The sequence below is a fragment of the Saccoglossus kowalevskii genome, chromosome 17, assembly GCF_978046115.1.
Source record: "Saccoglossus kowalevskii chromosome 17, keSacKowa6.1, whole genome shotgun sequence".
NCBI classification, from domain to species: domain Eukaryota; kingdom Metazoa; phylum Hemichordata; class Enteropneusta; family Harrimaniidae; genus Saccoglossus; species Saccoglossus kowalevskii.
In genome coordinates, this window is record NC_140657.1 from 18,402,968 (window position 1) to 18,430,947 (window position 27,980).

General features: G+C 36.3%; 2 protein-coding genes across 2 annotated transcripts in view; one reads left to right on the forward strand and one right to left on the reverse strand.

The window, feature by feature from the left end:
• Window positions 1-623: 623 nt before the first annotated feature.
• Window positions 624-16,261, forward strand: LOC100375575 (angiotensin-converting enzyme 2-like). The gene is made up of 13 exons (XM_085491920.1): window positions 624-818; window positions 6,681-6,842; window positions 7,400-7,493; window positions 7,994-8,137; window positions 8,704-8,895; window positions 10,113-10,210; window positions 10,397-10,566; window positions 12,968-13,191; window positions 13,363-13,507; window positions 14,201-14,299; window positions 14,633-14,755; window positions 14,907-15,127; window positions 15,730-16,261. The coding sequence occupies exons 1-13, from the start codon at window positions 624-626 to the stop codon at window positions 15,822-15,824; spliced, it is 1,962 nt and encodes a 653-aa protein (XP_085348046.1). The 3' UTR covers window positions 15,825-16,261.
• A 695-nt stretch (window positions 16,262-16,956) lies between these two features.
• The window catches only part of LOC100375718 (uncharacterized), a 41,748-nt gene continuing 30,724 nt past the window's right edge, over window positions 16,957-27,980 (reverse strand). Inside the window, exons 13-15 of the mRNA XM_078009805.2 lie at window positions 27,503-27,724; window positions 26,262-26,533; window positions 16,957-19,111 (exon numbers count right to left, since the gene is read on the reverse strand). Coding sequence (XP_077865931.2) covers window positions 18,884-19,111; window positions 26,262-26,533; window positions 27,503-27,724 — 722 coding nt within the window. The 3' untranslated portion in view covers window positions 16,957-18,883. The remainder of the gene's footprint in view (window positions 19,112-26,261; window positions 26,534-27,502; window positions 27,725-27,980) is intronic.

Consider the following 27,980-nt stretch of genomic DNA (forward strand, 5'->3'; position numbering starts at 1 on the left):
ATCATCATAGTAGATTGCCAATGTATTCCTTGTAATAATTATATACACAAACACGCACTCGATTCGTTCAGGACGAAGGTAATATTATAAACTATCACCATCACCACGAGACCACACCACCACACGCCGTTCTAACACCACTGAAACAAGATATGGTTTCAGTCAAAGTCATGCTCTGTTTAAAAGATATACGACACTGTAATTTTTGCAATACAATGAAATACGATATTCATATATGTGTATCCAAGCTACCGAGGCACGCAATGTTGACTTGGCATATTTCGAATGTCAGTCAAAGATAACAGGTTCTTATGTTTGCCAAATTTGATAACAGCACCATGCAAGATGTGCTGCGCCTGTACCAAATATTACAAAGCCAATATTTTCCACACGTTTTGATTTTAATTATAATTTGTAAAATGTGTTTCTCTGATACCATAGTCGAAAAGGATCTTGCCATAATTTCACACCGTATTTACAAATTTGTTATGTTGTGAGCTATTCCTCTGATACCATAGTCGAATAATTATACAATAACATACATATAATAAACGTGCTCTTTCGACCCCACGCATCACGTGATCAGGGATTATGATATTTTTCATGATAACAAATATTTTAAAATGTCTGCAACTAGAGTAGTTGGTGTACTTGTCGTCCTCGTGTTGTTGTACGCAGTTGCCGAAGATCTTAGCGAAGAAGACGCTCAGTCGTTTTTGGATGAATATAACCCCCTTGCTGAGAATGAGACATCAGATTATGTACATGCCTCGTGGGATTATTCTACCAACTTAACTCAACACAATCTAGACATACTGGTAAGTAATTGTATGTTGTATTTCATATGGACATACTGGTAAGAAATCGTCTGTTGTCTTTCATATGGACATACTGGTAAGAAATCGTCTGTTGTCTTTCAAATGGACAAACTGGTAAGAAATCGTCTGTTGTATTTCATATGGACATACTGGAAAGAAATCGTCTGTTGTGTTTCATATGGACATACTGGTAAGTAATCGTCTGTTGTATTTCATATGGACATACTGGTAAGTAATCGTCTGTTGTCTTTCATATGGACATACTGGTAAGTAATCGTCTGTTGTATTTCATATGGACATACTGGTAAGTAATCGTCTGTTGTATTTCATATGGACATACTGGTAAGTAATCGTCTGTTGTATTTCATATGGACATACTGGTAAGTAATCGTCTGTTGTGTTTCATATGGACATACTGGTAAGTAATCGTATGTTGTATTTCATATGGACATACTGGTAAGTAATCGTCTGTTGTATTTCATATAGACATACTGGTAAGTAATCGTCTGTTGTGTTTCATATGGACATACTGGTAAGTAATCGTCTGTTGTATTTCATGTGGACATACTGGTAAGTAATCGTCTGTTGTATTTCATATGGACAAACTGGTAAGAAATCGTCTGTTGTATTTCATATGGACATACTGGTAAGAAATCGTCTGTTGTGTTTCATATGGACATACTGGTAAGTAATCGTCTGTTGTATTTCATATGGACATACTGGTAAGTAATCGTCTGTTGTATTTCATATGGACATACTGGTAAGTAATCGTCTGTTGTGTTTCATATGGACATACTGGTAAGTAATCGTATGTTGTATTTCATATGGACATACTGGTAAGTAATCGTCTGTTGTATTTCATATAGACATACTGGTAAGTAATCGTCTGTTGTATTTCATATGGACATACTGGTAAGTAATCGTCTGTTGTATTTCATATGGACATACTGGTAAGTAATCGTCTGTTGTGTTTCATATGGACATACTTGTAAGAAATCGTCTGTTGTGTTTCATATGAACATACTGGTAAGTAATCGTCTGTTGTGTTTCATATGGACATACTGGTAAGTAATCGTCTGTTGTGTTTCATATGGACATACTGGTAAGTAATCGTCTGTTGTCTTTCAAATGGACATACTGGTAAGAAATCGTCTGTTGTCTTTCATATGGACATACTGGTAAGAAATCGTCTGTTGTCTTTCAAATGGACAAACTGGTAAGAAATCGTCTGTTGTATTTCATATGGACATACTGGTAAGAAATCGTCTGTTGTGTTTCATATGGACATACTGGTAAGTAATCGTCTGTTGTATTTCATATGGACATACTGGTAAGTAATCGTCTGTTGTATTTCATATGGACATACTGGTAAGAAATCGTCTGTTGTATTTCATATGGACATACTGGTAAGAAATCGTCTGTTGTGTTTCATATGGACATACTGGTAAGAAATCGTCTGTTGTCTTTCATATGGACAAACTGGTAAGAAATCATCTGTTGTCTTTCAAATGGACATACTGGTAAGTAATCGTCTGTTGTATTTCATATGGACAAACTGGTAAGAAATCGTCTGTTGTATTTCATATGGACATACTGGTAAGAAATCGTCTGTTGTGTTTCATATGGACATACTGGTAAGTAATCGTCTGTTGTATTTCATATGGACATACTGGTAAGTAATCGTCTGTTGTATTTCATATGGACATACTGGTAAGTAATCGTCTGTTGTGTTTCATATGGACATACTGGTAAGTAATCGTCTGTTGTGTTTCATATGGACATACTGGTAAGTAATCGTCTGTTGTATTTCAGATGGACATACTGGTAAGTAATCGTCTGTTGTATTTCATATGGACATACTGGTAAGTAATCGTTTGTTGTATTTCATATGGACATACTGGTAAGTAATCGTCTGTTGTATTTCATATGGACATACTGGTAAGTAATCGTCTGTTATATTTCATATGGACATACTGGTAAGTAATCGTCTGTTGTATTTCATATGGACAAACTGGTAAGAAATCGTCTGTTGTATTTCATATGGACATACTGGTAAGAAATCGTCTGTTGTGTTTCATATGGACATACTGGTAAGTAATCGTCTGTTGTATTTCATATGGACATACTGGTAAGTAATCGTCTGTTGTATTTCACATGGACATACTGGTAAGTAATCGTCTGTTGTATTTCATATGGACATACTGGTAAGAAATCGTCTGTTGTATTTCATATGGACATACTGGTAAGAAATCGTCTGTTGTGTTTCATATGGACATACTGGTAAGAAATCGTCTGTTGTCTTTCATATGGACATACTGGTAAGAAATCGTCTGTTGTATTTCATATGGACATACTGGTAAGTAATCGTCTGTTGTATTTCATATGGACATACTGGTAAGAAATCGTCTGTTGCCTTTCATATGGACATACTGGTAAGTAATCGTCTGTTGTGTTTCATATGGACATACTGGTAATTAATCGTCTGTTGTCTTTCAAATGGACATACTGGAAGGAAATCGTCTGGTGTCTTTCAAATGGACATACTGGTAAGAAATCGTTTGTTGTCTTTCATATGGACATACTGGTAAGTAATCGTCTGTTGTCTTTCAAATGGACATACTGGTAAGTAATCGTTTGTTGTCTTTTATATGGACAAACTGGTAAGAAATCATATGTTATCTTTCAAATGGACATACTGGTAAGTAATCGTCTGTTGTCTTTCAAATGGACATACTGGTAAGTAATCGTTTGTTGTCTTTCATATGGACAAACTGGTAAGAAATCATCTGTTGTCTTTCAAATGGACATACTGGTAAGTAATCGTCTGTTGTATTTCATATGGACATACTGGTAAGTAATCGTCTGTTGTCTTTCATATGGACATACTGGTAAGAAATCGTTTGTTGTCTTTCATATGGACATACTGGTAAGTAATCGTCTGTTGTCTTTCATATGGACATACTGGTAAGAAATCGTTTGTTGTCTTTCAAATGGACATACTGGTAAGTAATCGTCTGTTGTGTTTCATATGGACATACTGGTAAGTAATCGTCTGTTGTCTTTCATATGGACATACTGGTAAGTAATCGTCTGTTGTATTTCATATGGACATACTGGTAAGTAATCGTCTGTTGTCTTTCATATGGACATTCTGGTAAGTAATCGTCTGTTGTCTTTCATATGGACATACTGGTAAGAAATCGTTTGTTGTCTTTCATATGGACATACTGGTAAGTACTCGTCTGTTGTATTTCATATGGACATACTGGTAAGTACTCGTCTGTTGTCTTTCATATGGACATACTGGTAAGTAATCGTCTGTTGTGTTTCATATGGACATACTGGTAAGTAATCGTCTGTTGTATTTCATATGGACATACTGGTAAGTAATCGTCTGTTGTATTTCATATGGACATACTGGTAAGTCTGTTGTCTTTCATATGGACATACTGGTAAGAAATCGTTTGTTGTCTTTCATATGGACATACTGGTAAGTAATCGTCTGTTGTGTTTCATATGGACATACTGGTAAAAAATCGTCTGTTGTGTTTCATATGGACATACTGGTAAGTAATCGTCTGTTGTGTTTCATGTGGACATACTGGTAAGTAATCGTCTGTTGTGATTCATATGGACATACTGGTAAGAAATCGTCTGTTGTCTTTCAAATGGACATACTGGTAAGAAATCGTCTGTTGTCTTTCATATGGACATACTGGTAAGAAATCGTCTGTTGTCTTTCAAATGGACATACTTGAAGGAAATCGTCTGTTGTCTTTCATATGGACATACTGGTAAGAAATCGTCTTTTGTCTTTTGACATACTGGCCAGATTTCATTTTAAAAACCCAGCCAAGAGTGGTAGCCAAACGCAAGTTTCACAATTAGCGCCTATAGCATCCAAGCCAATTCGGATTCAGAGTTTCCATGCAACGACACGTATTACAATGATGATTTTAATGTCACGTGGTATGCATGAATGATGTTAATTGTTGACGATAAAATGTGTGATAGACTACTTATACAAATTAACTCAGCGCTGTAAATAGAACGCTTATATTCAATTTTAATTTTTAATTTTATCGTTTTATTCCTGGTATAATTTGTAATAATTCATTATCACGTGTCAATGGTCGTAAATTCAAGAGTTGAGACCAGAATCTTATAAACACGGGCAAAATTTTTAGTGTTTTTATTCAAATAATCAAAACCACATTTGCCATAAAAAACGACGTACAAATAAATAAAATACATAACTCGGTTTACAATTATAAATAAGCTTCACTACTTGTCGTACCTTGTCGGGATATTCTAGACTATAATGTTGTTCGTTCTTCTGCTAAATGACTTGGACGCTGGATTGGGATTCGCTGAGTTTGACAAGTGTCATTTGCCGAAATGATAGTATGTCTACACAAACATACTGTGACATCAATTCACAACATAAGACTAAGACTGACACAGTCTAGGCGATTTATTTGTTATTAAAGTTTAAAATAAATAAAAATATCGCGAAGGGGAGGTGTTAACGCAAAATCCCCTGTAACCTCGTAAAGAAGAACCTTGGTAGAATCGACCACGTAAACGTTCAAGTACGATATCTGTCAACAAAGCTTATAGTTTTACCGGTATCAAACCCTTGCGAAAATGCAGGACATAGATAAACACATTATTAAAGATAAACAACTCAAAACCTGCAATATTTACTTATTTATAAATTATTCACTTCTACGGGCGAAGACAACAGCTCTAAAGTCTCACATTATTTAATTTAAGTATTTCATTATTTAAATAAATAAATAATTATTAAATAATCTGAAATATGTTATGATATGAAAACTAAATAATAAATCTTACAAAAGAAAAGAACCAGGTATTCTGCGGATTCGTTCGAAGTTTTACAAGCACTACGTCAGAACAACACAGTATCAACAATTGTTATCGTCGCCATCCAACATGAGACCAGTCTCCCATACCCTATGTCACGTATTAATACTGAAATTAAGAAGAGAAGACGGAAGCTTCGTGTGAGGAGAAGCACGATTGAAGGGCTTTGGGATCTGATTCAGTGAGCAATATTTAAATATCAAACGCCAACTGTGTAAAAAACACCGAACACACAATGACGGAAAACAACACTGGATTAGCTAACACGTTATAATGCGTTATAACATAAATTACAGTTCTTCTTAACAATGATTACATAAAACTCACATATGGCTGTATACTGTCATTTCAATAATACATCTGTAATCTGTGTGGAAGAACACCAATAAATAACTGGTGATTAGTCGCATGTAAAACCTTTCCTGACACGAGATGTCTCTTTATGTTTTCATGATAGCCTAATAACTCGTATTGACTTGTGCATTTATTTTGCAGAGGTAGACGACAAATTATTGTTTTCTGTTTTTGTTTTCGAGAACAACAAAAAAAGAAATCCGAAGAAATACATAATGGTCTTGTGATCACGTAATAACAACAAGCAGAAACGGTTTGCGTAATTCAATCCTGTCTACCAACAAGAGGCACCATTGACGGTGTTTCCGTCTCCGTTTGATCCTTGATATTACTACTGCCAATAACAGCGAAGTCGTGATAAACGAAATATTTGTTGAATTGTAACATATAGCCACAATTGAGGTAAACATCGACTGCTGGCGCGAGAGTGGCATCACAACTCAGCACAACAGTAATACTTTAACACTCCATCTTCAATATGATTCACATATATTATCTGAGTGTCTTCGTGTGGGTTGGGAGGTTGCGTGATAGATAATATGTACATGATAGAGTTTATCTAAGAATCACGGCTTGAAAGATTTTGGAAATATTCCCTGCCTGTATGTTTTTTATATTTAGCAAGTTGCAGCTGAAGACTACTCGAAGTTCGCTTCAACTTCAGCCGAAGAAGCAGATGTATATACACCCTATCTTGATAGTTATTCCGATCCCGTTGCTAGGGAACTAGAATTCATCACATCTATCGGAGATGCTGTTCTAGATGACGACGATTTCGCTCACGTAAGTGCAGAGTTCACTCCTCGTATAACGACTGGTAGGGAAGTCTCACATATCTACAATTTGTATTCACTGTGATGAAATCATAATATCACCATCATATCAAGTCATACAAATATATTTATATTCTTGATATAAACCGAAAAAAATACGACAGTGGTTCAACATATTACCTGGGCATTCGGTATTAGCCTAGTTTATGAAATAATAAACTCACGTATAGAATGGAAATGAGTGCCCATGTAAGTATAACTACTGATACGTGTTATCTCATAAATAAATAAAAGCTGCTGTGTGGCGTGGTTTAGTTATATACTTGTGTAAAGTTTAATCTCCAATTATGCTTTTTTGAGCTTACATATAGCGATACAATTCCAGCCATGCCCCACTCCCTTCAATATTAGGTGAAATCTGTTTTAAAAAAAAGTATAGCCAATAATGAAGCAAATTTATAGTAATAATAATATATTTGATGTCTGACATTACCCAGGCCTATCCTTATGAGCTGTTGTCACTGTACAACAATTTAATAATGATTAATCAATTTATTAATGTTTCAGTTACAAGGTGTTCTTAATAATATGAGTTTACTCTATGCTACTGGTGAAGTGTGCAAGCCGGATGACAGCACTGATTGTTACCCACAGGACCCATGTAAGTGTTCCACAAATGCTTTCATCATTTCAACGTGCCCGTGTTAATTAATTGATCCAGTTTTACCCAGACGTAATATGTTTGCATATCGCTTACACGTGTTTAGAATTGCCATACATAAAGCACCAATGATCCATAGCGTCTGGGAAACCCATGCGCCTGGATCTTGAAGTGCCGTGTGCAAAACTGTAGATTTTTATCTAAATTGATTGTCCTTTTCATTTGGGCGAAATAATGTTAAACAGTACTATTATTACTATCACGTTTTTGGTACGCATTGGCACAATTGAATTACATAAATCATGTAAAGTTATTCTGTCACTTTTACAAACAAATCGGATATAAATGAAGCCTCAATTACATCACGTGTTTGCGGATAATGAAATTGACATTCAGCAAACCTATCATTTTACATATGTTATCAGTTTTATTAAATAATTCTAAAATTACATTCATGCGTAGTTGTTTTCTCTCTCTCCATATTTCTATATCAAAAATAGATTTGACTGATATCATGGCAAATTCACGCAATTACGACGAACGCCTTTGGGTTTGGAAAAAGTGGAGAGACGATGTCGGTCGCCCAATGCGTTCTATTTATGTTGAATATGTTGAATTGAAGAACAAAGCTTCAGTTTTAAATGGTAAGAACAAATTATTCTTTGCGTTTGCCAATCATATAATTTGTGTGGGGCATTATTCTGACAATAACACTACGATAAAGACTTCGTTCGTTTTTCGGGAGAAAAAAAAAACTGACAAAAAACTGACTTTGGGAAGATAATTCAGAAATATATAATAAGAATAATTTGTGACAAAATGTATTTCATATGCACCCTTAAATAATTTACATAATTACCGATTACACAAGAATATTACAGAAAGATAATTTGCTATATTCTCTATATTATTGCCTTTTATTTGCCTTGAATTATGACTGAAAGGAGCTGAATAAAATTACAAACTATGCAGTGTGTTCTACAACTCATGTATGAACAATAACTTTAATAAATATGATTTTACTTGGTAAAAATGTTGTATTTTTCTGCATAAAAACGAAAGAATTTCACAATGTCGAAAACGGAAAGTATTCATCTCAGTGTTCAATATATTTGCCACCATTCTAAGAAAATACTAAATAGGTAAAGAGTGTATAAGCTATCATTATTGTTCCGCTATATCTGAAATATTATGACTATTTCTATATAAGGGTATGACGATTATGGTGATTACTGGAGAGCTAATTACGAAGATGAAAATCTGGAAGAAGATATGTGGCATATGTACGCAGACATAAAACCATTATACGAGAAACTCCATGCATATGTACGATATCGATTGAAAGAGGTGTATGGTGATAAGATAAACCTTGATAAAGGATGTCTACCAGCTAATGTATTAGGTAAGGGATGTACCATCACTGTGATGGGGTGGGTGATAAGATAAACCTTGATAAGGGATGTCTACCAGCTAATGTATTAGGTAAGGGGTGTACCATTACTGTGATGGGGTGGGTGATAAGATAAACCTTGATAAGGGATGTCTACCAGCCTACCATGTATTAGGTAAGGGGTGTACCATCACTGTGATGGGGTGGGTGATAAGATAAACCTTGATAAGGGATGTCTACCAGCTAATGTATTAAGTAAGGGGTGTACCATTACTTTTATGGGGTGGGTGATAAAATAAACCTTGATAAGGGATGTCTACCAGCTAATGTATTAGGTAAGGGGTGTACCATTACTGTGATGGGGTGGGTGATAAGATAAACCTTGATAAGGGATGTCTACCAGCTAATGTATTAGGTAAGGGGTGTACCATTACTTTTATGAGGTGGGTGATAAAATAAACCTTGATAAGGAATGCCTACCAGCTAATGTATTAGGTAAGGGTGTACCATTACTGTGATGGGGTGGGTGATAAGATAAACCTTGATAAGGGATGTCTACTAGCTAATGTATTAGGTAAGGGGTGTATCATCACTGTGATGGGGTGGGTGATAAGATAAATCTTGATAAGGGATGTCTACCAGCTAATGTATTAGGTAAGGGGTGTACCATTACTGTGATGGGGTGGGTGATAAGATAAACCTTGATAAGCGATGTCTACTAGCTAATGTATTAGGTAAGGGGTGTACCATCACTGTGATGGGGTGGGTGATAAGATAAACCTTGATAAGGGATGTCTACCAGCTAATGTATTAGGTAAGGGGTGAACCGTGATTGGGATAAGGTGGGATGTAAAACAGTAGTGTATCATGTGTCATTGTGCGAGACTGATTTGAAAGAGCTTAAAGCTTACAATGTAATAATTACAATACATATATTTCATGAACTTGTTGATTGCAATATGTGATAATTACGATGCACATATTTTATTCAATTTCGCATTAAACTAATTTGTAGCAATGTTTAATTTTTGTTTTCATTAGTATGCTATCATATATGTATTAGCCCTAATTTCTCCATGGAAACTGTCTAATCTTAACGTATTGCACTAGTGATTTGTTAAATTAAAAATGGCGTTCCCTTGACAGGATTATTACGCACCCTTATACTACACCGAGGCAAATTGTCCGTTGGAATGTCTAACATTTTGTATGTCTGTATCTTATACTAGGCGACATGTGGGGGCGCTTTTGGACCAATCTCTACAGCATAGTTGAACCATACCCCAATGGCACCAATGTTGACGTCACAGATGAAATGATACGACAGGTAAAAATCAAACTAAAGAGTCGAGTTTGTCTTGATAAATACATCGGCATTATCCTTACAAATATTAAAATCAAATTAATGGGATATTATATGGTCACGTGATAAATTTGCTAAAAACGTTAATAACGTTCAATAACAGATCAACAAGTGTTTGATGACTAATTAACTTCTTTCTTTCTCTTACAGAACTACACTGTCGACAGAATGTTTCGTATGGCGGATGATTTCTTTATATCAATGGGGTTGATTGAAGCGCCCCCAGAGTTCTGGGCAGAATCCATGTTCGTCAAACCAACTGACAGACTAGCGGAATGTCATGCCACTGCCTGGGACTTCTACAATCGAATAGATTTCAGGTACTAGCACGTTGAAGGGTTGATCAATTTGAAAAACGGGGCTATCAACAAAGACACCTCTGTGGTATCTTATTTTGTTTTGTGTTTTAAACACGCCATTGCTCCTCTTTTTTCATGGCAAATTGTATCCAGCTAAAACTAATTAACTTTTCATGGCGTGTGAGTTTCTTTTTCAATGTGTAGGACCCCGGTTTCAAGTGTCTCGTATTTATTGCCAACAATTTGTTGGTTTCTATAACTATGTGAGTTCTGCGGTATACATATTTTTATTGGGCACGGTATAAGTAAAACACGTTCTCGACCTTGACGTTGATCTCTTACTTATATGTACAATAAAATGGCTTTACTACAGTCATTATAAGCTACAACCAGTTTGCCGCTCAGAAAGTTATACTAACCGGTGACGTCACGGTGAAAAGGGTCTGTCGTACTAAAGAAGTTCAACGCACTCTGTCATATGAACATATCTTTGTTATTCCTCATGTGCATCGGTGGTGGCGTACAGATGCGTAGTGATAACACCGTCTCATGTGGTGGCGCCCTTGCAATACCTTCAGTGGGGCTAATAATAAAATTAAGCGTATTATTTGTAAATTGAGATTAAAACTAAAAAACATTATTTTGAAGACTAGTAGAACCAAAAAGCAATTTCTTAATTGCAATAGAAATATCAAATAGAAAGATTCTCGATGCAGGGATGGATATGACAATAAAAGAATTTTCGATGTTTGTGATATATATGACTTACATAGCTGACTGTAAGGGACATTGCGATAATGTTTGAAAAAAAGACGTTGTTCTTGCAAGAGAAAAAGCGTCTTAAGCTTTGTAGAATTTCGGATAAAGTACTCGTCATATTATGAGGTTATTATCGCATCGCACCGACCGACGTGCACTGTACTGTCTTCGTGCATACTTTGAAGTATCCTCGTAATGAATAACCTTACTATTATTATACATCTTTGGGAATACACAATGGGTTTAGAACAGAACAGAACAGAACAGAACAGAACAGAACAGAACAGAATCAGCGAACTTCTTTGTGTGGAGTCTGTTCAAACCCTGGTGGCAGCCATGTTTGTTTTTATTATTAGAGAACGCTTACACGCGTCATTATTCCGTATTTGGAATTCGCATTCCTTATATGGTAGGATAGCCCGTAAAATACCGAATAATTACGGCGCGCTGTAACTTACGGCGTTACGGTGACAGAAGTATAATAATAAGTTTTAACATTACCAGTTCATTTTTGTTTAGTAAACCCAATTGTTTATCATTTGAGAGGGCATTAGGATATAACCAATAGGTCAAGACAGATGCCTTAAATACACGTAGAATTTAGATTGATTAAATGTGCCTTCTTGTGTTTTGAAATTATTTGTATATTTGAGTAGATCACCGCACAGTATGTTGAACAAGTCATTGAAAGTGGTACTCATATGGTTGATGACATGTTCAAAATACGACATTTTGTCATTTAAGGGATGAACACCAGTCTCATAAAGGGCGGTGGTCGTCGCGCTGCGCAAGTGCGATATTTGTGTTTATTTTCCCACAATCCAATGCGCTCTTCTTATGGAAATCACAAGTATGAGGTTTGACCTGGGCGCACTAATTACCGCCGATGACTCCTTCCTACTCGTTGATCTGTGCAACAGTCAATGTTGCCATCTTTGTTTAAATAAGACCCATATATCTCGCGCATGCGTGGTGCGACGGCTACCGCCCTTTAAATTAGGTTCAATGAAAAACTTAAGGTGCACATGAATGTCATTGTAATTTGTCGCTGTTCAACTATTGACCACTCGGCCATTTTAAATCAAATCAAAAGACAAAAAAACTTGCATCAGAAACCAAATATGTGAAACCAGCATACTAACGTTGAATGAAGTCGTTCCAGGCATGTCCGAAAAATTGTTGATATCATTTTAAAACTATTTGACTTCGTTGTTGTTGACGAAAATGACCGTCATTCACTTAAACAAAATCTGTAAAAGTGTATTTCACAAACACGCGTCAAACATGTAGAAAAATGTCTTTCCAGCTGTGATTTTGATGTCAGGTTTGAATGAAATCGACCCAGGCATGCCTTAGAAACGGTTGGATGGCATGTTGAAATTGGACAAAACTGGCTGACAGTCGGTTAAACGACAACAAAACGGGAAAAAATCGACGTACACATGTATGTCAATATTACCCATCTGTGCAGAAACTTAACAAAATCGATCAAGGTATGTTTGGACATATGTCAATGCATTGCCATGATACTATGCAATGTTGCCGGCTACAAACAGTTTTGAGATGTCACTGCCACTGCATTTGCTTCCGTACATAAAGAAAGTGTTTCACGTGTGAATGCTAATTTATTCAATAAAGACATTTGTTGATATTTCATACTCAGGATACGTATGTGCACGGAGGTCAACATGGACGACTTTATGACGATACATCATGAAATGGGACACATTCAATATTTCCTGCAGTACAAAGACCAACCGGTTGAGTTTCGGGATGGTGCTAATGAGGGTTTTCACGAGGCTGTAGGCGAGGTCATCGCAATGTCTGCTGCCACTACACAACATCTTTACTCGATTGGTTTATTGCACGAAAATCCAGATGACTATGGTAGGTTGGACTAACAGCATTGCAGTAAATAACATTCACAATAACAATCAAACTAAGGGTAATACTAATATTAGCAATAACAAGATTTTGTTTCTTTTTTTACTGTGTTAATAACAGAAGCAAACAAATATGTGTAATAACTAGGTCATATTTCATGTTCATGTTTTCTAGAGACAGACATCAATTTCCTGATGAAGCAAGCTCTGACAATGGTTGCTACGTTACCATTTTCCATCGCGTTAGAGAAATGGCGTTGGGAAGTGTTCCGTTACAATATACCATACGAAGATTGGATGCAAAAGTGGTGGGAGATAAAGTAAGTACGGAGAGGACGTGTTCAAGTTACTGCTCAGGATTAAGTGTGTAAGTACGGGGAGGATGTGTGCGTAAGTATGGAGATGGTGTGTAACTACAGAAGATAAAGAGAAGAGATTGTTATAGATAACGTACATACATACATACATGGATGTATTCACCATTTGCACATTCTATAGCAGACCATCTGTTGTTTTATGGTCCATGATTTCCTATGACGAAAGACTAAGTTTGGTATATCACAGATGACACATTTGCTTTCATCACTTCATTTAACACCAATACTATACACATACATTCGTATTGATATGACGTCATGATTTGTATATAGTGTTCGTTCATTCTATACTGCTGTAACTGCATTCTTGGATTTGTACATTCACAATACGTATTGTGACTACGATAACGTTAAAGCGGGAGGGTCGTCACCTGCGCACGCGCGATAACAACACACGCTAAACACGCAAAGGCTCATGGGTAGACGCTTGTTTGTAAACAATGACACGCTATGGCCATCTGACGCATGCGCAGGTGACGACTCCCCGACTTTAAAGGTATTACTACTCTGCATAACTTCTGCAAAAATTGTTGCGCAAAGTAAATTTCGAAACGGTATGTATTAGTTCAATCTGTAAATTGTTTAAATGATTTGAACATGTTTATGAAGATTCAAATAACATTCATTTTCTTGCAGAAATCAAGTTATAGGCGTTGTTGAACCCGTTCCTCGTACTGAAGAAGATTTCGACCCCGGTGCAATGTACCACATTGCTAATGACTACTCCTTCTTAAGGTGGGCAACTCAGCACAAAATGTTGTTTTGTGCATAACAACAAAGTTCAGTTGATGGACGTGTTTCATTATGTTACTCTCAATTACCTGTTGTAATGGAACATTAATTTAATGGATATTGTGATTATAGTCTCAGTTCTGGGATAGTCTTCATACGAAGCTGCGTAAACACGAGTAGAAAGTCGATAATGGGTCGTTCAAGCAGTATGTTGGTGCGGGGTGTGTAATTATTTTTATTTGTCCAATTTTGAAGTCAAAGACATACAATGTCACAGTTTCAGTGTTGTTACGTCATATGTGTCAAACATACGTTAATTTATGTGTATTTGTATAGGTACTACACCCGTACATTCATCCAGTTTCAATTCAACGAAGCCATGTGCGAAGCCGCAGGATGGGACCAGGAGATCTTTAAATGTGATTTCTACAATTCTACAGAAGCTGGGAAAATTCTGGGGTAAGCTTTACTATACAAAACAAAATACCACGTTAAAGTTCTTGTATTTGCACATGTCTGAGATTAGTTTAATACTCGCAACTTGATTTTTATTCACTTTCACATGATTGGGTAAATATGAGCAGATATTAAATATGTTCATTGTTTGTAGGGACATGTTAGCAAAAGGTCGTAGTGTACCATGGCCATACGCGATGTATGCCATAGCAGGTACATATGAAATGGAGTCTTTACCATTATTGAATTACTTCAAACCATTGGACGAATGGTTAAATAAGGAATTATTTGAACTTGGTATAATAGATACAGTAGGGTGGGATCCAAAATGTACTTGGAAACCATATGAAAAAGATGAGCCAGCGACTACTGAAGGTTAGTATACATTTCTAGTTTGATGCGCGGTTTCCGCGAAGCTATGGCAGTGCCTATAATGAAGATTGGCTGACTACGACTAAGACCAATTCTTATACCATTTAAGTCACAGGGTAGAATAATTTATCATAAGAAACCAAAGATACTAGACATACCTGATTATTTGCAGTAGAATCAGTGCCAATACAAATGGCATTTGTTTGCAATGGTAATGAGTAAGGCAATGCAGTATATTTTAAAGTTTCATATTCCTACGTCATTTTCGACGTTCACCTCAAAATCGTCAACATTATTGAAGACGTTGGTGAACTTTATTTAAACAATCACATTGCATTGTCTTTGAGTTGAACAAACATACACTTGTGATTGCATGTGAAATTGTGTGTTGAAATTTCTATAATATATGAATGTAGTTCCGAATATATTCCTTTACATTGTCCTATCATATTCTCGGGTTCAGGAAGATTACCCTGGCATATCTACATATGTGCACGAATTCAATGAATTAATACCCATGCAAAAAAGTATACATGTATCTGAAAAGTTAATTATCCATAAATGTGTGATTGTATCTTTTATTGAAATGTGTTTTTCTTTTGCAGTCTCAGAACCAGTGATTGATTCTGCTTCCACAATCATCGTATCCTATGCTATTATCTTCACTGGATTACTGGCCACGAACTTCAAGTTGCAATAGAAATGATTAATCAACCATTCAATTGTGATTATACATGAACAATGAGATAAGAACAATGCCAATCACATGAGCACTCTACCCGATCAAATTATAACAGTCACACAATGTATATTTAGAATACAAGTTCCTAGCATCAAATTTAGTCAGACAATTCGAATTTCTTGTGTTTTGTTTTTTTGTTTGTAATGAGCTTGCACTTGCATTAAATAATAGAATTGTCAACTGTACATCTGACGATTAGGCAATATGTAATCAAGCAGCTGCATAAGTTATAACTAAACAGTGAATAATATTTGCTGGAAATTCGTTTGAATTTCAGGTAGGACTTTTAAATTAAAATATTAAATAGCTTTGATTAAAAAAGTTAAATTCACTTATGTATATCAATGTGTGTGTAATCAGAAATGTTCATGAATACATATCTCATTATGAATATATATATACTTGTATCTACTGTGTCTTCAGAAATGTTATTTTTGTTGTTCAGCATGTAAAAATGTCCAACAGTCTCTGTATGAATGCCATTGAAGATATCGGCATGAAATGAACAAATCTGACAAAGCAATTGATCTAGTAGTTTTCAAGAAGTTGAAAATAGAATTATTCACCAAAAATTACAAAAATATTTGCCAAAAATAAATAATTGAAGATATCGTCATGAAATGAACAAATCTGCCAAAGGTACCCAAGGTATCAAAACATTTGAGCTGATAGTTTTTTAAGAAAATGCAATTGTTGACAGACGACAGACTATGAACAATTACCTATATGAACAGCTCCGCTTTGTCATCAACAATGACAGCAGAGCTAAAAAAAGAAGTTCATATCGAAAAAGTTTCAATAATATTGTTCACCGAGGCCAGTTCCGGGCTTCATAAACCAAGCAGTTTGATTAGGAAGACATGTAATAAATAATGCAGTTAATACAAAGATACTGTGAAATATGCACCGAGACAGTAAACGATCACCTCTGTTATGCATTAGTCAAAACTTACACTGTACTGTTGTGCTAACTTTGCAGCATCACTGCAATAATGGTTTGATCTTCAATAAATTTACAGCTGTGGTAGGATAGACATACATACATATGCATCTAGCAACATCTCACATTTTACATAACCAATTCCTACAATTTTTTTGAATTTGAAATAAATTTATTTTCAAAATTGATATGGCAGTCTTTGGAGTATACTGAAATATAAATCCTCAGAATATGAATGTATATAAACAGGGGATGAATACAGATCAGAAAATAGAAGCTGATTTGAATATTCATGAGATGAAAAAATAGAAGCTGATTGGTCACATCAACAGCAGATGAATGATTGGATAAGACTTGACCTCAATTTACATAATAATGAAAAGATGAACACAACAGGTTATACCTGTACAGTATTTACACAATTATAAACACATAACTGTTTTGCCATCGTTTGGATTGTATTGGTCTCTGCTGCAGATGTGCTTCTAAGAAAGAAAATATTGCAATGAAATGCTTGATAACTTTCATTTTTATACAATGAATCTTTTAAGGCACCATTATATTAATTATTATTAATATTGTTGAAAGTAAAAAACACATTTGCACATAAATAAATCAAAATGAAACTCTGGAGTAGAAATAGATTTCAAGCAGTACAAGTTAGTGTTAATATTAATGTGGAAAAAAATCAAATGTGTGATATAACTTTGTGTTTCAGCTTCACCATGGCCTAATATTCTGTGCAGGTGTGATAAATAGAATAAAATAATACCAAAAATGAGAAAACAGATTGTTTTGTTCATGTTTTGAAATTTGGATTGACTTATTTGATTAGATTTATCTCACTGTGAATCTGGGAATTGCATAAAGTAATTTTTTTTTAACAATCTCAACCCCTCCAGTTATTGCAAATCAATAAGAGGTATTCATACATAAACTTTAAAACAAAAAAGAACACTCAACATGAGGGATTATCGAATTGAAAAACATTTTTCTTTTTCAAACATACATGTATATGCTTTTTTCATAATTTGTTTTCACACAATATACTGCCATAATCGAGGTGAGGTGTCAGAGGTCAACAATGGTAAAAATGTCATGTTCATATCTTGTTAGTTGCAAAAAAATAATGCTGGAAACAAGACTTATAATAAATATTGATAAATTCATCAAAAATATTAATAGTATTAAGTAGCAAAATTGAATTTCAAGGCATTGTTATCAAAATACTTTTACAAAATTTGGCGGGTTTCTGAAAATACTGATATGCATAATTATTGCAACGTCATAATTAATGTACTCTGAACATTTGAATCATGGGATCACAAACCTAACATACTATCTAAACCTAGCTGTTAGTGGATGAACAATCAACCAATCAACACAGGCGTATCAAACAACCCTCAAAGATATTGAATGTAAGGCTATATACAATTGATGGCTATCATCATGATTTATAAGGTGACAAGTAAACTACATCCCATAATAATATATATGGTTACTATGGGCAACATAGGCATGAGGTTGATTCATACGTATATATATCTAAGGTGAACTATTTTCAGTATTTCGTGTATTGCTTTATTTTATTTAAAAATTTGACAGCCAAGCATCGCATCAGGAGACATGCAATGACAGATATGTCACTATCTCATCCAATTATAATACATGTTAGTAAAAATTGTCTGTGTTTTAACTAAATTTGATTATTTCTCATAACTACACTGTACAGATACAAAAATGATTTGATATATAAAAAAACGTTATTATTTACAAGTGTGTCAATCCCACAATGCACTAACCAATATGGCTGCCAAATGAAATAGTTTGTATTAAGTACATATAGTGAGAATGCAAATCAAGAATTTCCGGCAATGGCTATGTACATTATGTATAAGTTATAAGCAGCACAATATTGTACAGCATAAACACTGGCTTCACACTTTCACTAGTGAGAAATTGGCTGAAACTTATCTGAAACGCTTGACAGTAGAGAGGAAGCCATATTGGATCAAGATATCAAGTGCATTGCAGAGATTGTCAAATGTCAAATTTGTTGTCTACTAATATATTCTCTTCATATAAGTCTTTCTTCAGGTGGTGGTTTCAATACATTACCCATTTCCACACGCGAACCTGTCATCTCTTGTCGACTGGGACTATACGTGCCTCTAGTTGCTCGCTTACTTCTCACAGAGAAGAGGAAGACAAGAAGAATAATCAGCATAATGAACACCAAGCCACCCAAGGCTGCACCAATGATGATTACAAGGTCAGGGTCATCGCTGACTGGAGCTGCTATAACCTTCAAATATAGAAATACATCAATTTGTCAATAAACTGTAATAATAAAATTGTATATGAAGTAGATGTTGTATGTTAAAATCTGATTTACCCCTTGCAGCCACTAAATAGGGGGGAACAAAACAGCTATGAAATAACATAGTAAAACATTTATAGTATACTGTAAAGGGATTAATTATTCACTGGGTTTTAATTTTGCTCATTTCGCTGACTGGAAAATGCGCTAAATTAAAACCCGGTGAATATGTAAAATTTAGCATAGAACACATTATCTAAATGATCAAACCGTGAATTTAAAACCCACTGAATATGCCAAAAATGGTAAATCAGCGAAATTTAAACCTAGTGAAAATTAGTCATTTTACAGTAGCACACTGTAAACTACAGATGCTGCCCTCATTTATTATGCGAGGTGGTGCACACTTTTTATTTATCACAACAAACACCACCAATGGCCAAGATCTGAATACTATGGCAGTAAAACTTAATCCACTAAAACGGGTTAACAATCCCAATGGTCGAAATAGATCAATCATTTCAGCAGAGCACAGCAGTCTTGCAATAATAAGTGCATGCATAATTACAAAAACATCATAGAGAAACAAACAGCCTTGGTTTTGTTTACATTTTGAAGTGTTTCAACTCCTGTGTTTAGATCTTATCAATGAGATATGTTTAATAGCACCAAACTTTTAGAGTCAACAAGACCTGTTATACATGTAGGATATGTCTGTTACACGTCTGGATATAACATGAAATGAACAAATCTGATAAAGGTCTATTTCAATTATCAAGAAGTAGTTAAAAATAGTATTTTCACCAAAAATAACAAAAGTATTCACTAAAATTAGAGTAGTCAAGATATTGTCACGAAATGTTGAAAGCTAATAGGGACCACCACATGTATATACCAATCGGAGTAGACGTTTTGAAAAAGTAGTCAAAAAAAACATTTTTGTAAAACAATTACAAAATACATGTTTATTGTGTATGCATTAAACAGTGTTTATGACATGAATCTCGCGTGTTTATCACGTGACTTCGTGTGACGCAGTCTTTAGTTTGTAGCCATCTTGAACAGTTCAGTTTTTTACTCCAGTGTTTTGATTATCTCAGAGTTTAAATTTACTTGAATTTACTCCGCACGACTATTTCGAACACCATGGAGAGCAACACTATACGTCGCCGGGGTCGGAAACGCCGCGCAACGGAGGTTCCGCTACTTAACGATGTAAATCCAACTCCGTCCACATCAGCTGACGCAAGTTTAAGACGCTTGCCTGCTACAACTCGGCAACTTAGAAGTCAAGGTCTCGATCTCTCCAATCCTTCAAATTGGTCTGCCGCTGATTTGAGGGAGAAGATTGCGTGCTTGGGCATTTGGTTGCCCCCCAACACGTCCAGGAAAGCACTTTTACGGACATTTGAGTTAAATAAGGACCGCGTTGTTGAACCGATTCAACGCAATGCTGTTAACAATACCGATGACGTCATATCTTCAAGTCGTACACCGCCTCAGCGAGTGATGGCGAACATTCCTTCATTCATAGACTCTTCTGACCAGGTTCTTTCACAGGCTTTGTCTGGGGATCGACAAGTGACCGTTCCGGATGACGAGGTTTGCCGCGATATAACTGAATTACGTCAAAATTTGCAAGGTTTGCATGAGTCAGTCGATGCTATACGTCAGCTCCAAGAAACCAATATGGTGGCTTCCACCAGCCTTGGCAACAACGACGGCACTGGTCTTGCAAATTCGTCAATGAGCCTAGTAAGAGAGACATCTCCGACCAACATCGGGTCAACTAGTAGTCATTCAATTGAAAAGAATAAGTTTGGTGTTTCTTCGAACGATCTGCCTAAAATAGTGTCCATTTCAACAACACTCAAGAAGAAAATAATCGAAGGTAATTATGTTAATCTCGCTGCCTTATTGATACCTGCTCATGAACTTTCAGAGAACAGATTGATTACTGACTCGATGGGAAATGAAATTAAGATTAAAGGGAACCCGGACCCACGTTTGAACAAGTCTTTGACACTTAGTGAGTTTCTCATGGCCTTTGGGAAATACAAAGCTGTAATGTGTGAAGCTTACCCTGGGAGACGGGAGGAGTTAGAACTCTACACTACAGATATCATTGCCATGGCCAACAGTTTTGGAGGTGGTCTTTTTTATGATTACCATGTGGAGTTCGCCACCAGAGCAGCTGCATGGTGGCAGCAGCAGAATATTAAGATTGATTGGTCAGTCAAAGATACAGATATTTTTATGAGGCTTACAGCTGGGCGTAAAGCAGCGGCATGTTCACTTTGCCAAAGTTCATTGCATTCGCAACATTTTTGTCCACGTAAACACTCTGTGCGTGACAATCAAGATTTTTCAGCTCGTGGCTCTATGGATGTCAGAGGTAGACTTCGTTTGTTTCAAGGGGGACGAGAAATTTGCAATAATTACAACTTTGAGAGGGGTTGCTTCCGTTCTCAGTGTCTTCTATTGCATGTGTGTAGTTCATGCAGGGAAAACCATTCAGCAAGTCAATGTTCAAAGGCACAACCCACAAGCAAGCCCCAACAATCTAAGCAATGACTACCCACAACAGCTAGAGCACCAATTAAGGTGGATAAATTGGAACATGATCTTCGTTTACATCCGGATAGGGATTTTGTTTCACACTTATGTACAGGCCTTCGACATGGTTTTTTGACTGGAATTGAGGATGCTCCGTCTGCTAGTTATGAGTGCCGGAATAATCTCTCTGCCCAAAAGAATCCAGATACTGTATCTAGACTGTTGCAAGTAGAATTAGATAAGTGCTACCTAATAGGCCCATATGACACTCCGCCATTTCCTATTTATAGAGTTAGTCCACTGGGAATAGCAGAAGGCAAGTACTCTAAGAAGAAAAGGCTAATTGTGGATCTATCAGCCCCACATGATCTGCCAGGGGTGCCGAGTTTAAATGAGTTGATTGACAAGGAGCTTTATTCTCTGTCATATATTAGAGTAGACGATGCCATAGCACAACTACAACTTTTAGGTACACATGCCTATATGTCAAAATACGATATTACGGATGCTTTCAAGCAGATTCCTTTGCATCCCTCCATTTGGCACTTACATGGTGTTAAGTGGAAAGGGAAGTACTACTTTTTCGTCAGGCTTGTGTTTGGCAGCAGATCAAGTCCAAAGATTTTTGACCGGCTTTCGCAGGCAATATGCTGGATTGCTAAACATAAGTATAACGTAAATTTTATCATCCACTTACTTGATGATTTTTTAACAATTGACGCTCTTGAGAAGGATGCCATGCGTACTATGGCTATCATGACTATGTTGTTTTCGTCTTTGAATATTCCCCTAGCACCTCACAAAACAGTGGGTCCTTTACTTGAGCTAGAGTATTTAGGGATAATGTTAAATTCTGCAGATATGGTTGCCTTTCTACCAGGCATTAAGAAGGACAGAATAACTAATATTATAGCATCACTGACAACAAGAACTACAGTGACCAAGCGTGAGTTATTATCATTGCTAGGGCATTTAAACTTTGCAGCTAGAGTAGTTCCGCCGGGGCGGTCATTTATATCCTATATGCTGCAGCTGGCATCATCTGTGCGTAAACTCCATCATCATGTGACTTTAAACAAAGATTGCCGCATGGAATTAACTATGTGGAAAGTATTTCTGCAGAATTGGAATGGTTTACATATGTTTCTTGATGCTGAGCTGGTCAATGCATCTGATTTGCAAATTTATACAGATGCTGCATCCACAGTGGGTATCAGAGGATTCTTCCAGGGGCGCTGGTTCAGCGAGTTGTGGCCAGCAGAGATGATCGGTTTGAAAGATGATGCATTTTCCATGGCATTCTTAGAATTATATCCCATTGTCATAGCTGCCTTGTTATGGGGTAGCTATTGGTCACAGAGGCGCATTTAGGTTTAACTGTGATAACCAGGCTACGGTGTATATTATTAAGAAGGGAAGGGCATCTTCACGGTGCCATGATATCAATAAACTTATGCGTCATCTCACTTTGGCAGCTATGGAAAATAGTTTCATTATCACTGCGCAACACCTACCCGGAGTTCGAAATGACATTGCTGATTCACTTTCCCGTTCGCAATTACAGAAGTTCCGCTGCCTAGCTCCTACAGCTCAGCTGCAGAAAACACTTTGTCCACCATACTCAGAAGTGATCCATGTTTAGGTCAGGAAGTTAAACAATTGTGGAATTCCTCAGTGACGGAGAAGACTAGACAAGTTTATAAGACTGGTTTATCACATTTTATCAGATTTAATTTGATGCATAATGTTCAATGCTCAGTGACTTGTCTTCCTACGATTTCTGAGAATGTGCTTTTGCTTTTTGTAACGCATTGTTTCAGACGTTTACACTTAAGTGCGTCTACTATACTATTGTATATTGCTGGAGTTTGGTTTGCTTATATTGAGTCTGATGTACCGAATCCCTGGAAATGTAAAGGTGGTGAACTTTTGAGGTTAAACTTATTGCTAAAGGCAATTAAACGTGAACAACGTCCTGTAGGCAGGATAAGATTACCTTTTACAGCAGATATTGCAGCAAGTTGTGTGGAAACACTAAGAATAGGAGTATTCACACCTTACACAGACTGCCTTTTAGAAGCTGTTATTTTGTCAGCTTTTTTCGGCTTCTTACGTTGCGGGGAATTTACTGTTTCTAATTCTTTTTTCGATTCGAGACTGAATTTATGTGTTGACGACGTTACGTTTAGTGGCAACGTTTGTGCCTTCCTTAGACTTAAAGCGTCTAAGACAGATCATTACCATAAAGGCACCATCATTACTCTGTACTCTAATAATCACTTGTGCCCAGTTTCGGCCTTGCGGAGTTACTTAACACAGCGTTACGAAATTTCACCTAATGTTAAGCCAAGTGATCCTTTGTTTATTTTACCTGGTAATCGCTCTTTGACACGAACAGTTTTCTTGCAGTATTTGCGTCAGCTATTAAGCTTAATCAGGTTGGATGCTTCTCTGTATACAGGGCATTCATTTCGTATCGGTGCAGCATCAACGGCAGCCAAAGTGGGCATTCCTGATCACATGATTAAAACACTTGGGCGTTGGACCTCAGACTGCTATACTAGGTACATTCGTGTCTCAGGTGAATCATTAAGTGATGCCCAATCTGCACTAGTCCATGATTGTTAGAAACAATTTAGTTTTGGATATGGAGTAGTGTAACATTTAGTAATGTACTTTTAGTGGAGGGGAGGAGTTTACTTTGAGTAGTGTAGTTTTATTTATGTTTTTACATGTGCATGTTTATTTATTAGATTACCTGTAGTATTTTCAGGTATATTTAAGTGCTTTCTTTTATTTGCGTTCTACATTACTATTTCATCTTGGGGGTCTCTCTGCAGTTGGTCAACTGCATCGTTTGGGGGCTTTGCTTTTAGGTGGGCAATTTTCCCCCCCAAGATAAACATTGTAATCCTCAATACTGGTTCATATCTCATTGTTCATATCATTGTAGTTACAGTGCTCGCTGTTTCTACCTCATAGCTAACTGATTTCTTTGTAGTTGCAGTCACGCTGTTTCTACCTGTAGAGCTACCTCTACCTACTAATCCTTGTTCTTGTAGAGCTACAGTCACGCTGTTTTTCTACCTTGTAGTTGCAGTCATGCTGTTTCTACCTGTAGTTGCAGTCACACTGCTTCTACCTACATTTACTAATTCTAACAATATCATTTGAGGGCTAGTATAGTTTTTTGAACTATGTCGTTTTACATGCTTTTATTTCAGTTAAATATTTATTTCTCTTTGTGTTTATTCTACTGTTTTCATGTCTGGGTGCTCACCGTGTCACCATGCAGTGTGTATCGCCTATTGTTATGTTTCATGTCTGGGTGCTCACCGTGTCACCATGCAGTGTGTATCGCCTATTGTTATGTTTCATGTCTGGGTGCTCACCGTGTCACCATGCAGTGTGTATCGCCTATTGTTATGTTTCATGTCTGGGTGCTCACTGTGTCACCATGCAGTGTGTATCGCCTATTGTTATGTTTCATGTCTGGGTGCTCACCGTGTCACCATGCAGTGTGTATCGCCTATTGTTATGTTTCATGTCTGGGTGCTCACCGTGTCACCATGCAGTGTGTATCGCCTAGTGTTATGTTTCATGTCTGGGTGCTCACCGTGTCACCATGCAGTGTGTATCGCCTATTGTTATGTTTCATGTCTGGGTGCTCACCGTGTCACCATGCAGTGTGTATCGCCTATTGTTATGTTTCATGTCTGGGTGCTCACCGTGTCACCATGCAGTGTGTGTATCGCCTATTGTTATGTTTCATGTCTGGGTGCTCACCGTGTCACCATGCAGTGTGTATCGCCTATTGTTATGTTTCATGTCTGGGTGCTCACCGTGTCACCATGCAGTGTGTATCGCCTATTGTTATGTTTCATGTCTGGGTGCTCACCGTGTCACCATGCAGTGTGTATCGCCTATTGTTATGTTCGCTGTTTTTTCTAGTGTAGTGCAGCTGAGGTGGGACACGGTGAGCGTCCCTTATGCCAATAAAATATTTTATACTGAAACTTGAGTGTTTGTGTCGTAAATATTTGCTAAAAATAGAGAATTTAAGATATAGTCCCGAAATGATCAAATCTCATATAAATCCACCCAAAGAACATACATATGTGTATCAAGACTAAGAGAAATATATTTAACAGTTTTTAAGAAGAAGGCGTTGACGCAGGAGACAGGACGATCATCTATACCAACAGCACACCCTCCTACAACTGTACATGTGCAACAATGATGAATACCTTAGAGTGGTAAACACCTACAAGAAACCTTAATAGATCTTAGATGCTACTGTAATAGTGCTGAGATCTCGGTGAGAGTGAGAGAAACATGGGAATTGTTTTTCTCCCCAAAGACATGTGTTCCATTCTATCCCAATATCACATCCACTCTTCCAAATACCATTACCCCAGTACATACAACGATGAGAGAAAATAAAATGAAACATATTTTGAGAGACAAAAAAAAAGACTTGGGGATTTCATCCTCAACAAGATCTCACATGAAATTTGCATGATCACTCAAAAGTCACACATCCTGACATATTCTAGGGATTTATTATTTGCATACTTACCTCACAAAAGTCACCCATATAGTCTTCAAGGCAGTTACATTTGGCGATGGGTTCATTTGTTGTTGTGTTGATAGATGATTCACACTGTCCATCATTTTGACACTCTATAGTAGTATTACATGGGTCTCTATGCTCACACTGAAGTCCTATCCAGCCATACTGACATTCACATTCAAATCCACCTATGGTGTTTACACAGGCACCGTTGTTACAGATACTTAAATTACCTTCACACTCATCTACATCCGTTTCACAGTGATCACCCTGAAAACCTGGAATAATCATTAAGAAATAAACAATAGTACAATAAATAAATAAACAAATGAGTAAAGAAATTAATGTACATAAAACAAATAAATGTCACATAACAAATATCTAATATCTCAATCTTTCAGTGTCTTATAGTATTAGCATCAAATGCATTACCTAACATTTAGTGGATTTGCTCTATGAGTCACCTTCCCATGATTGAACATAATTTATCGATATAATACCATTGTTAGTCTGACCATTCATGGTGCTTTTAAGGTTTCTAATAATATCCATTTTGCACAGCATTTTTAACTTGTCAAATGACATGAAGTGAAGTGTGACTGCACTTCCTGTACATGTACGATCAGAACAAATATCTTGGTTTTATTAGAGATGTGTTTCATATAGTTGAGCAGATACAAGAGTAGCATTATTACAAGGTTATTACCAGAATACTTCTAAGCATGCACAAAGACAGGACAGCTGGAGTATCGACCAACACGTGGCGTACTGTCTGAGTGCATACTTTGAGGTATTCTCGTAATAACCTTATTATTATACATCTTTTCCTTCCATGGGAATGCCGAAATTCAAAATATTTAGAACAGAATCAGCGAACTTCTTTGTGTGGAGTCTGGTCAAACTCTGGTGTCAGCCTTTTTTTTATTATTACGTGAGTAATCATTCTATATTTGGAATTCGCATTTCCTTATACACAATGTATGGCAGGATGAAAAAATAATTGCAATTTAATAATAATCACTGTAATTTATGGCGTTATGATGACAGATGTATATAAACCGTTATAATCTATAGGATTTAACATGTACTGAGTGTATTCAATTGAAATAACACCTATAATACTTAATATATACTTACATAATAATAAACAATCACCTGACATCACATAATGTATGAATTAGAGTTACCAAAATAAGAGCCAGAAGTCAACTGATGAAATGTAAAGTGTTATATGCTTAAATACATACCTGTGTTATTACAATTACAGGAATAGTCTCCTGGAGTGTTGACACAGACACCAGAATTCAGACATGGTTCAGAGAGACATTCATCAATATCATTTTCACAGTTTGTGCCATTATACCCTGACGGACAGTGACAAATATACCCATAATCGAGATCAGTGCAGTTGGCACCATTCTGACACAGATTACTGGCGCAGTCAGGTAATTTAACTGTACAATTTTCTCCTGTAATGCAGAACCAGATATAGCATTGTCAGGAGTCAGAAATCATTACACACTCACAATACATAATAACTATATGGTCAAATTAATTAGAATTGGCCTGTGAACTTAATTATTCATTAAGTTTTATTTGTGCTTATTTCATTAATAGCTAAATGCACTATAAATTAATCCAAGAAAATATGATAATTATCACCAGAATATATTGTTTTTTTTCAGCCAGTGATTTTTAATTTAAAAAGAACATCTCTGTATCATC

What these genes read in the sequence shown, in the direction of transcription:
- LOC100375575 (XM_085491920.1), top strand. Translation starts at nt 624, where the DNA reads ATGTCTGCAACTAGAGTAGTTGGTGTACTTGTCGTCCTCGTGTTGTTG. An exon ending in CGAAAATCCAGATGACTATG is followed by an intron (nt 13,192 to 13,362) that starts GTAGGTTGGACT and finishes CATGTTTTCTAG; the next exon opens with AGACAGACATCAATTTCCTG. An exon ending in CAAAAGTGGTGGGAGATAAA is followed by an intron (nt 13,508 to 14,200) that starts GTAAGTACGGAG and finishes ATTTTCTTGCAG; the next exon opens with AAATCAAGTTATAGGCGTTG.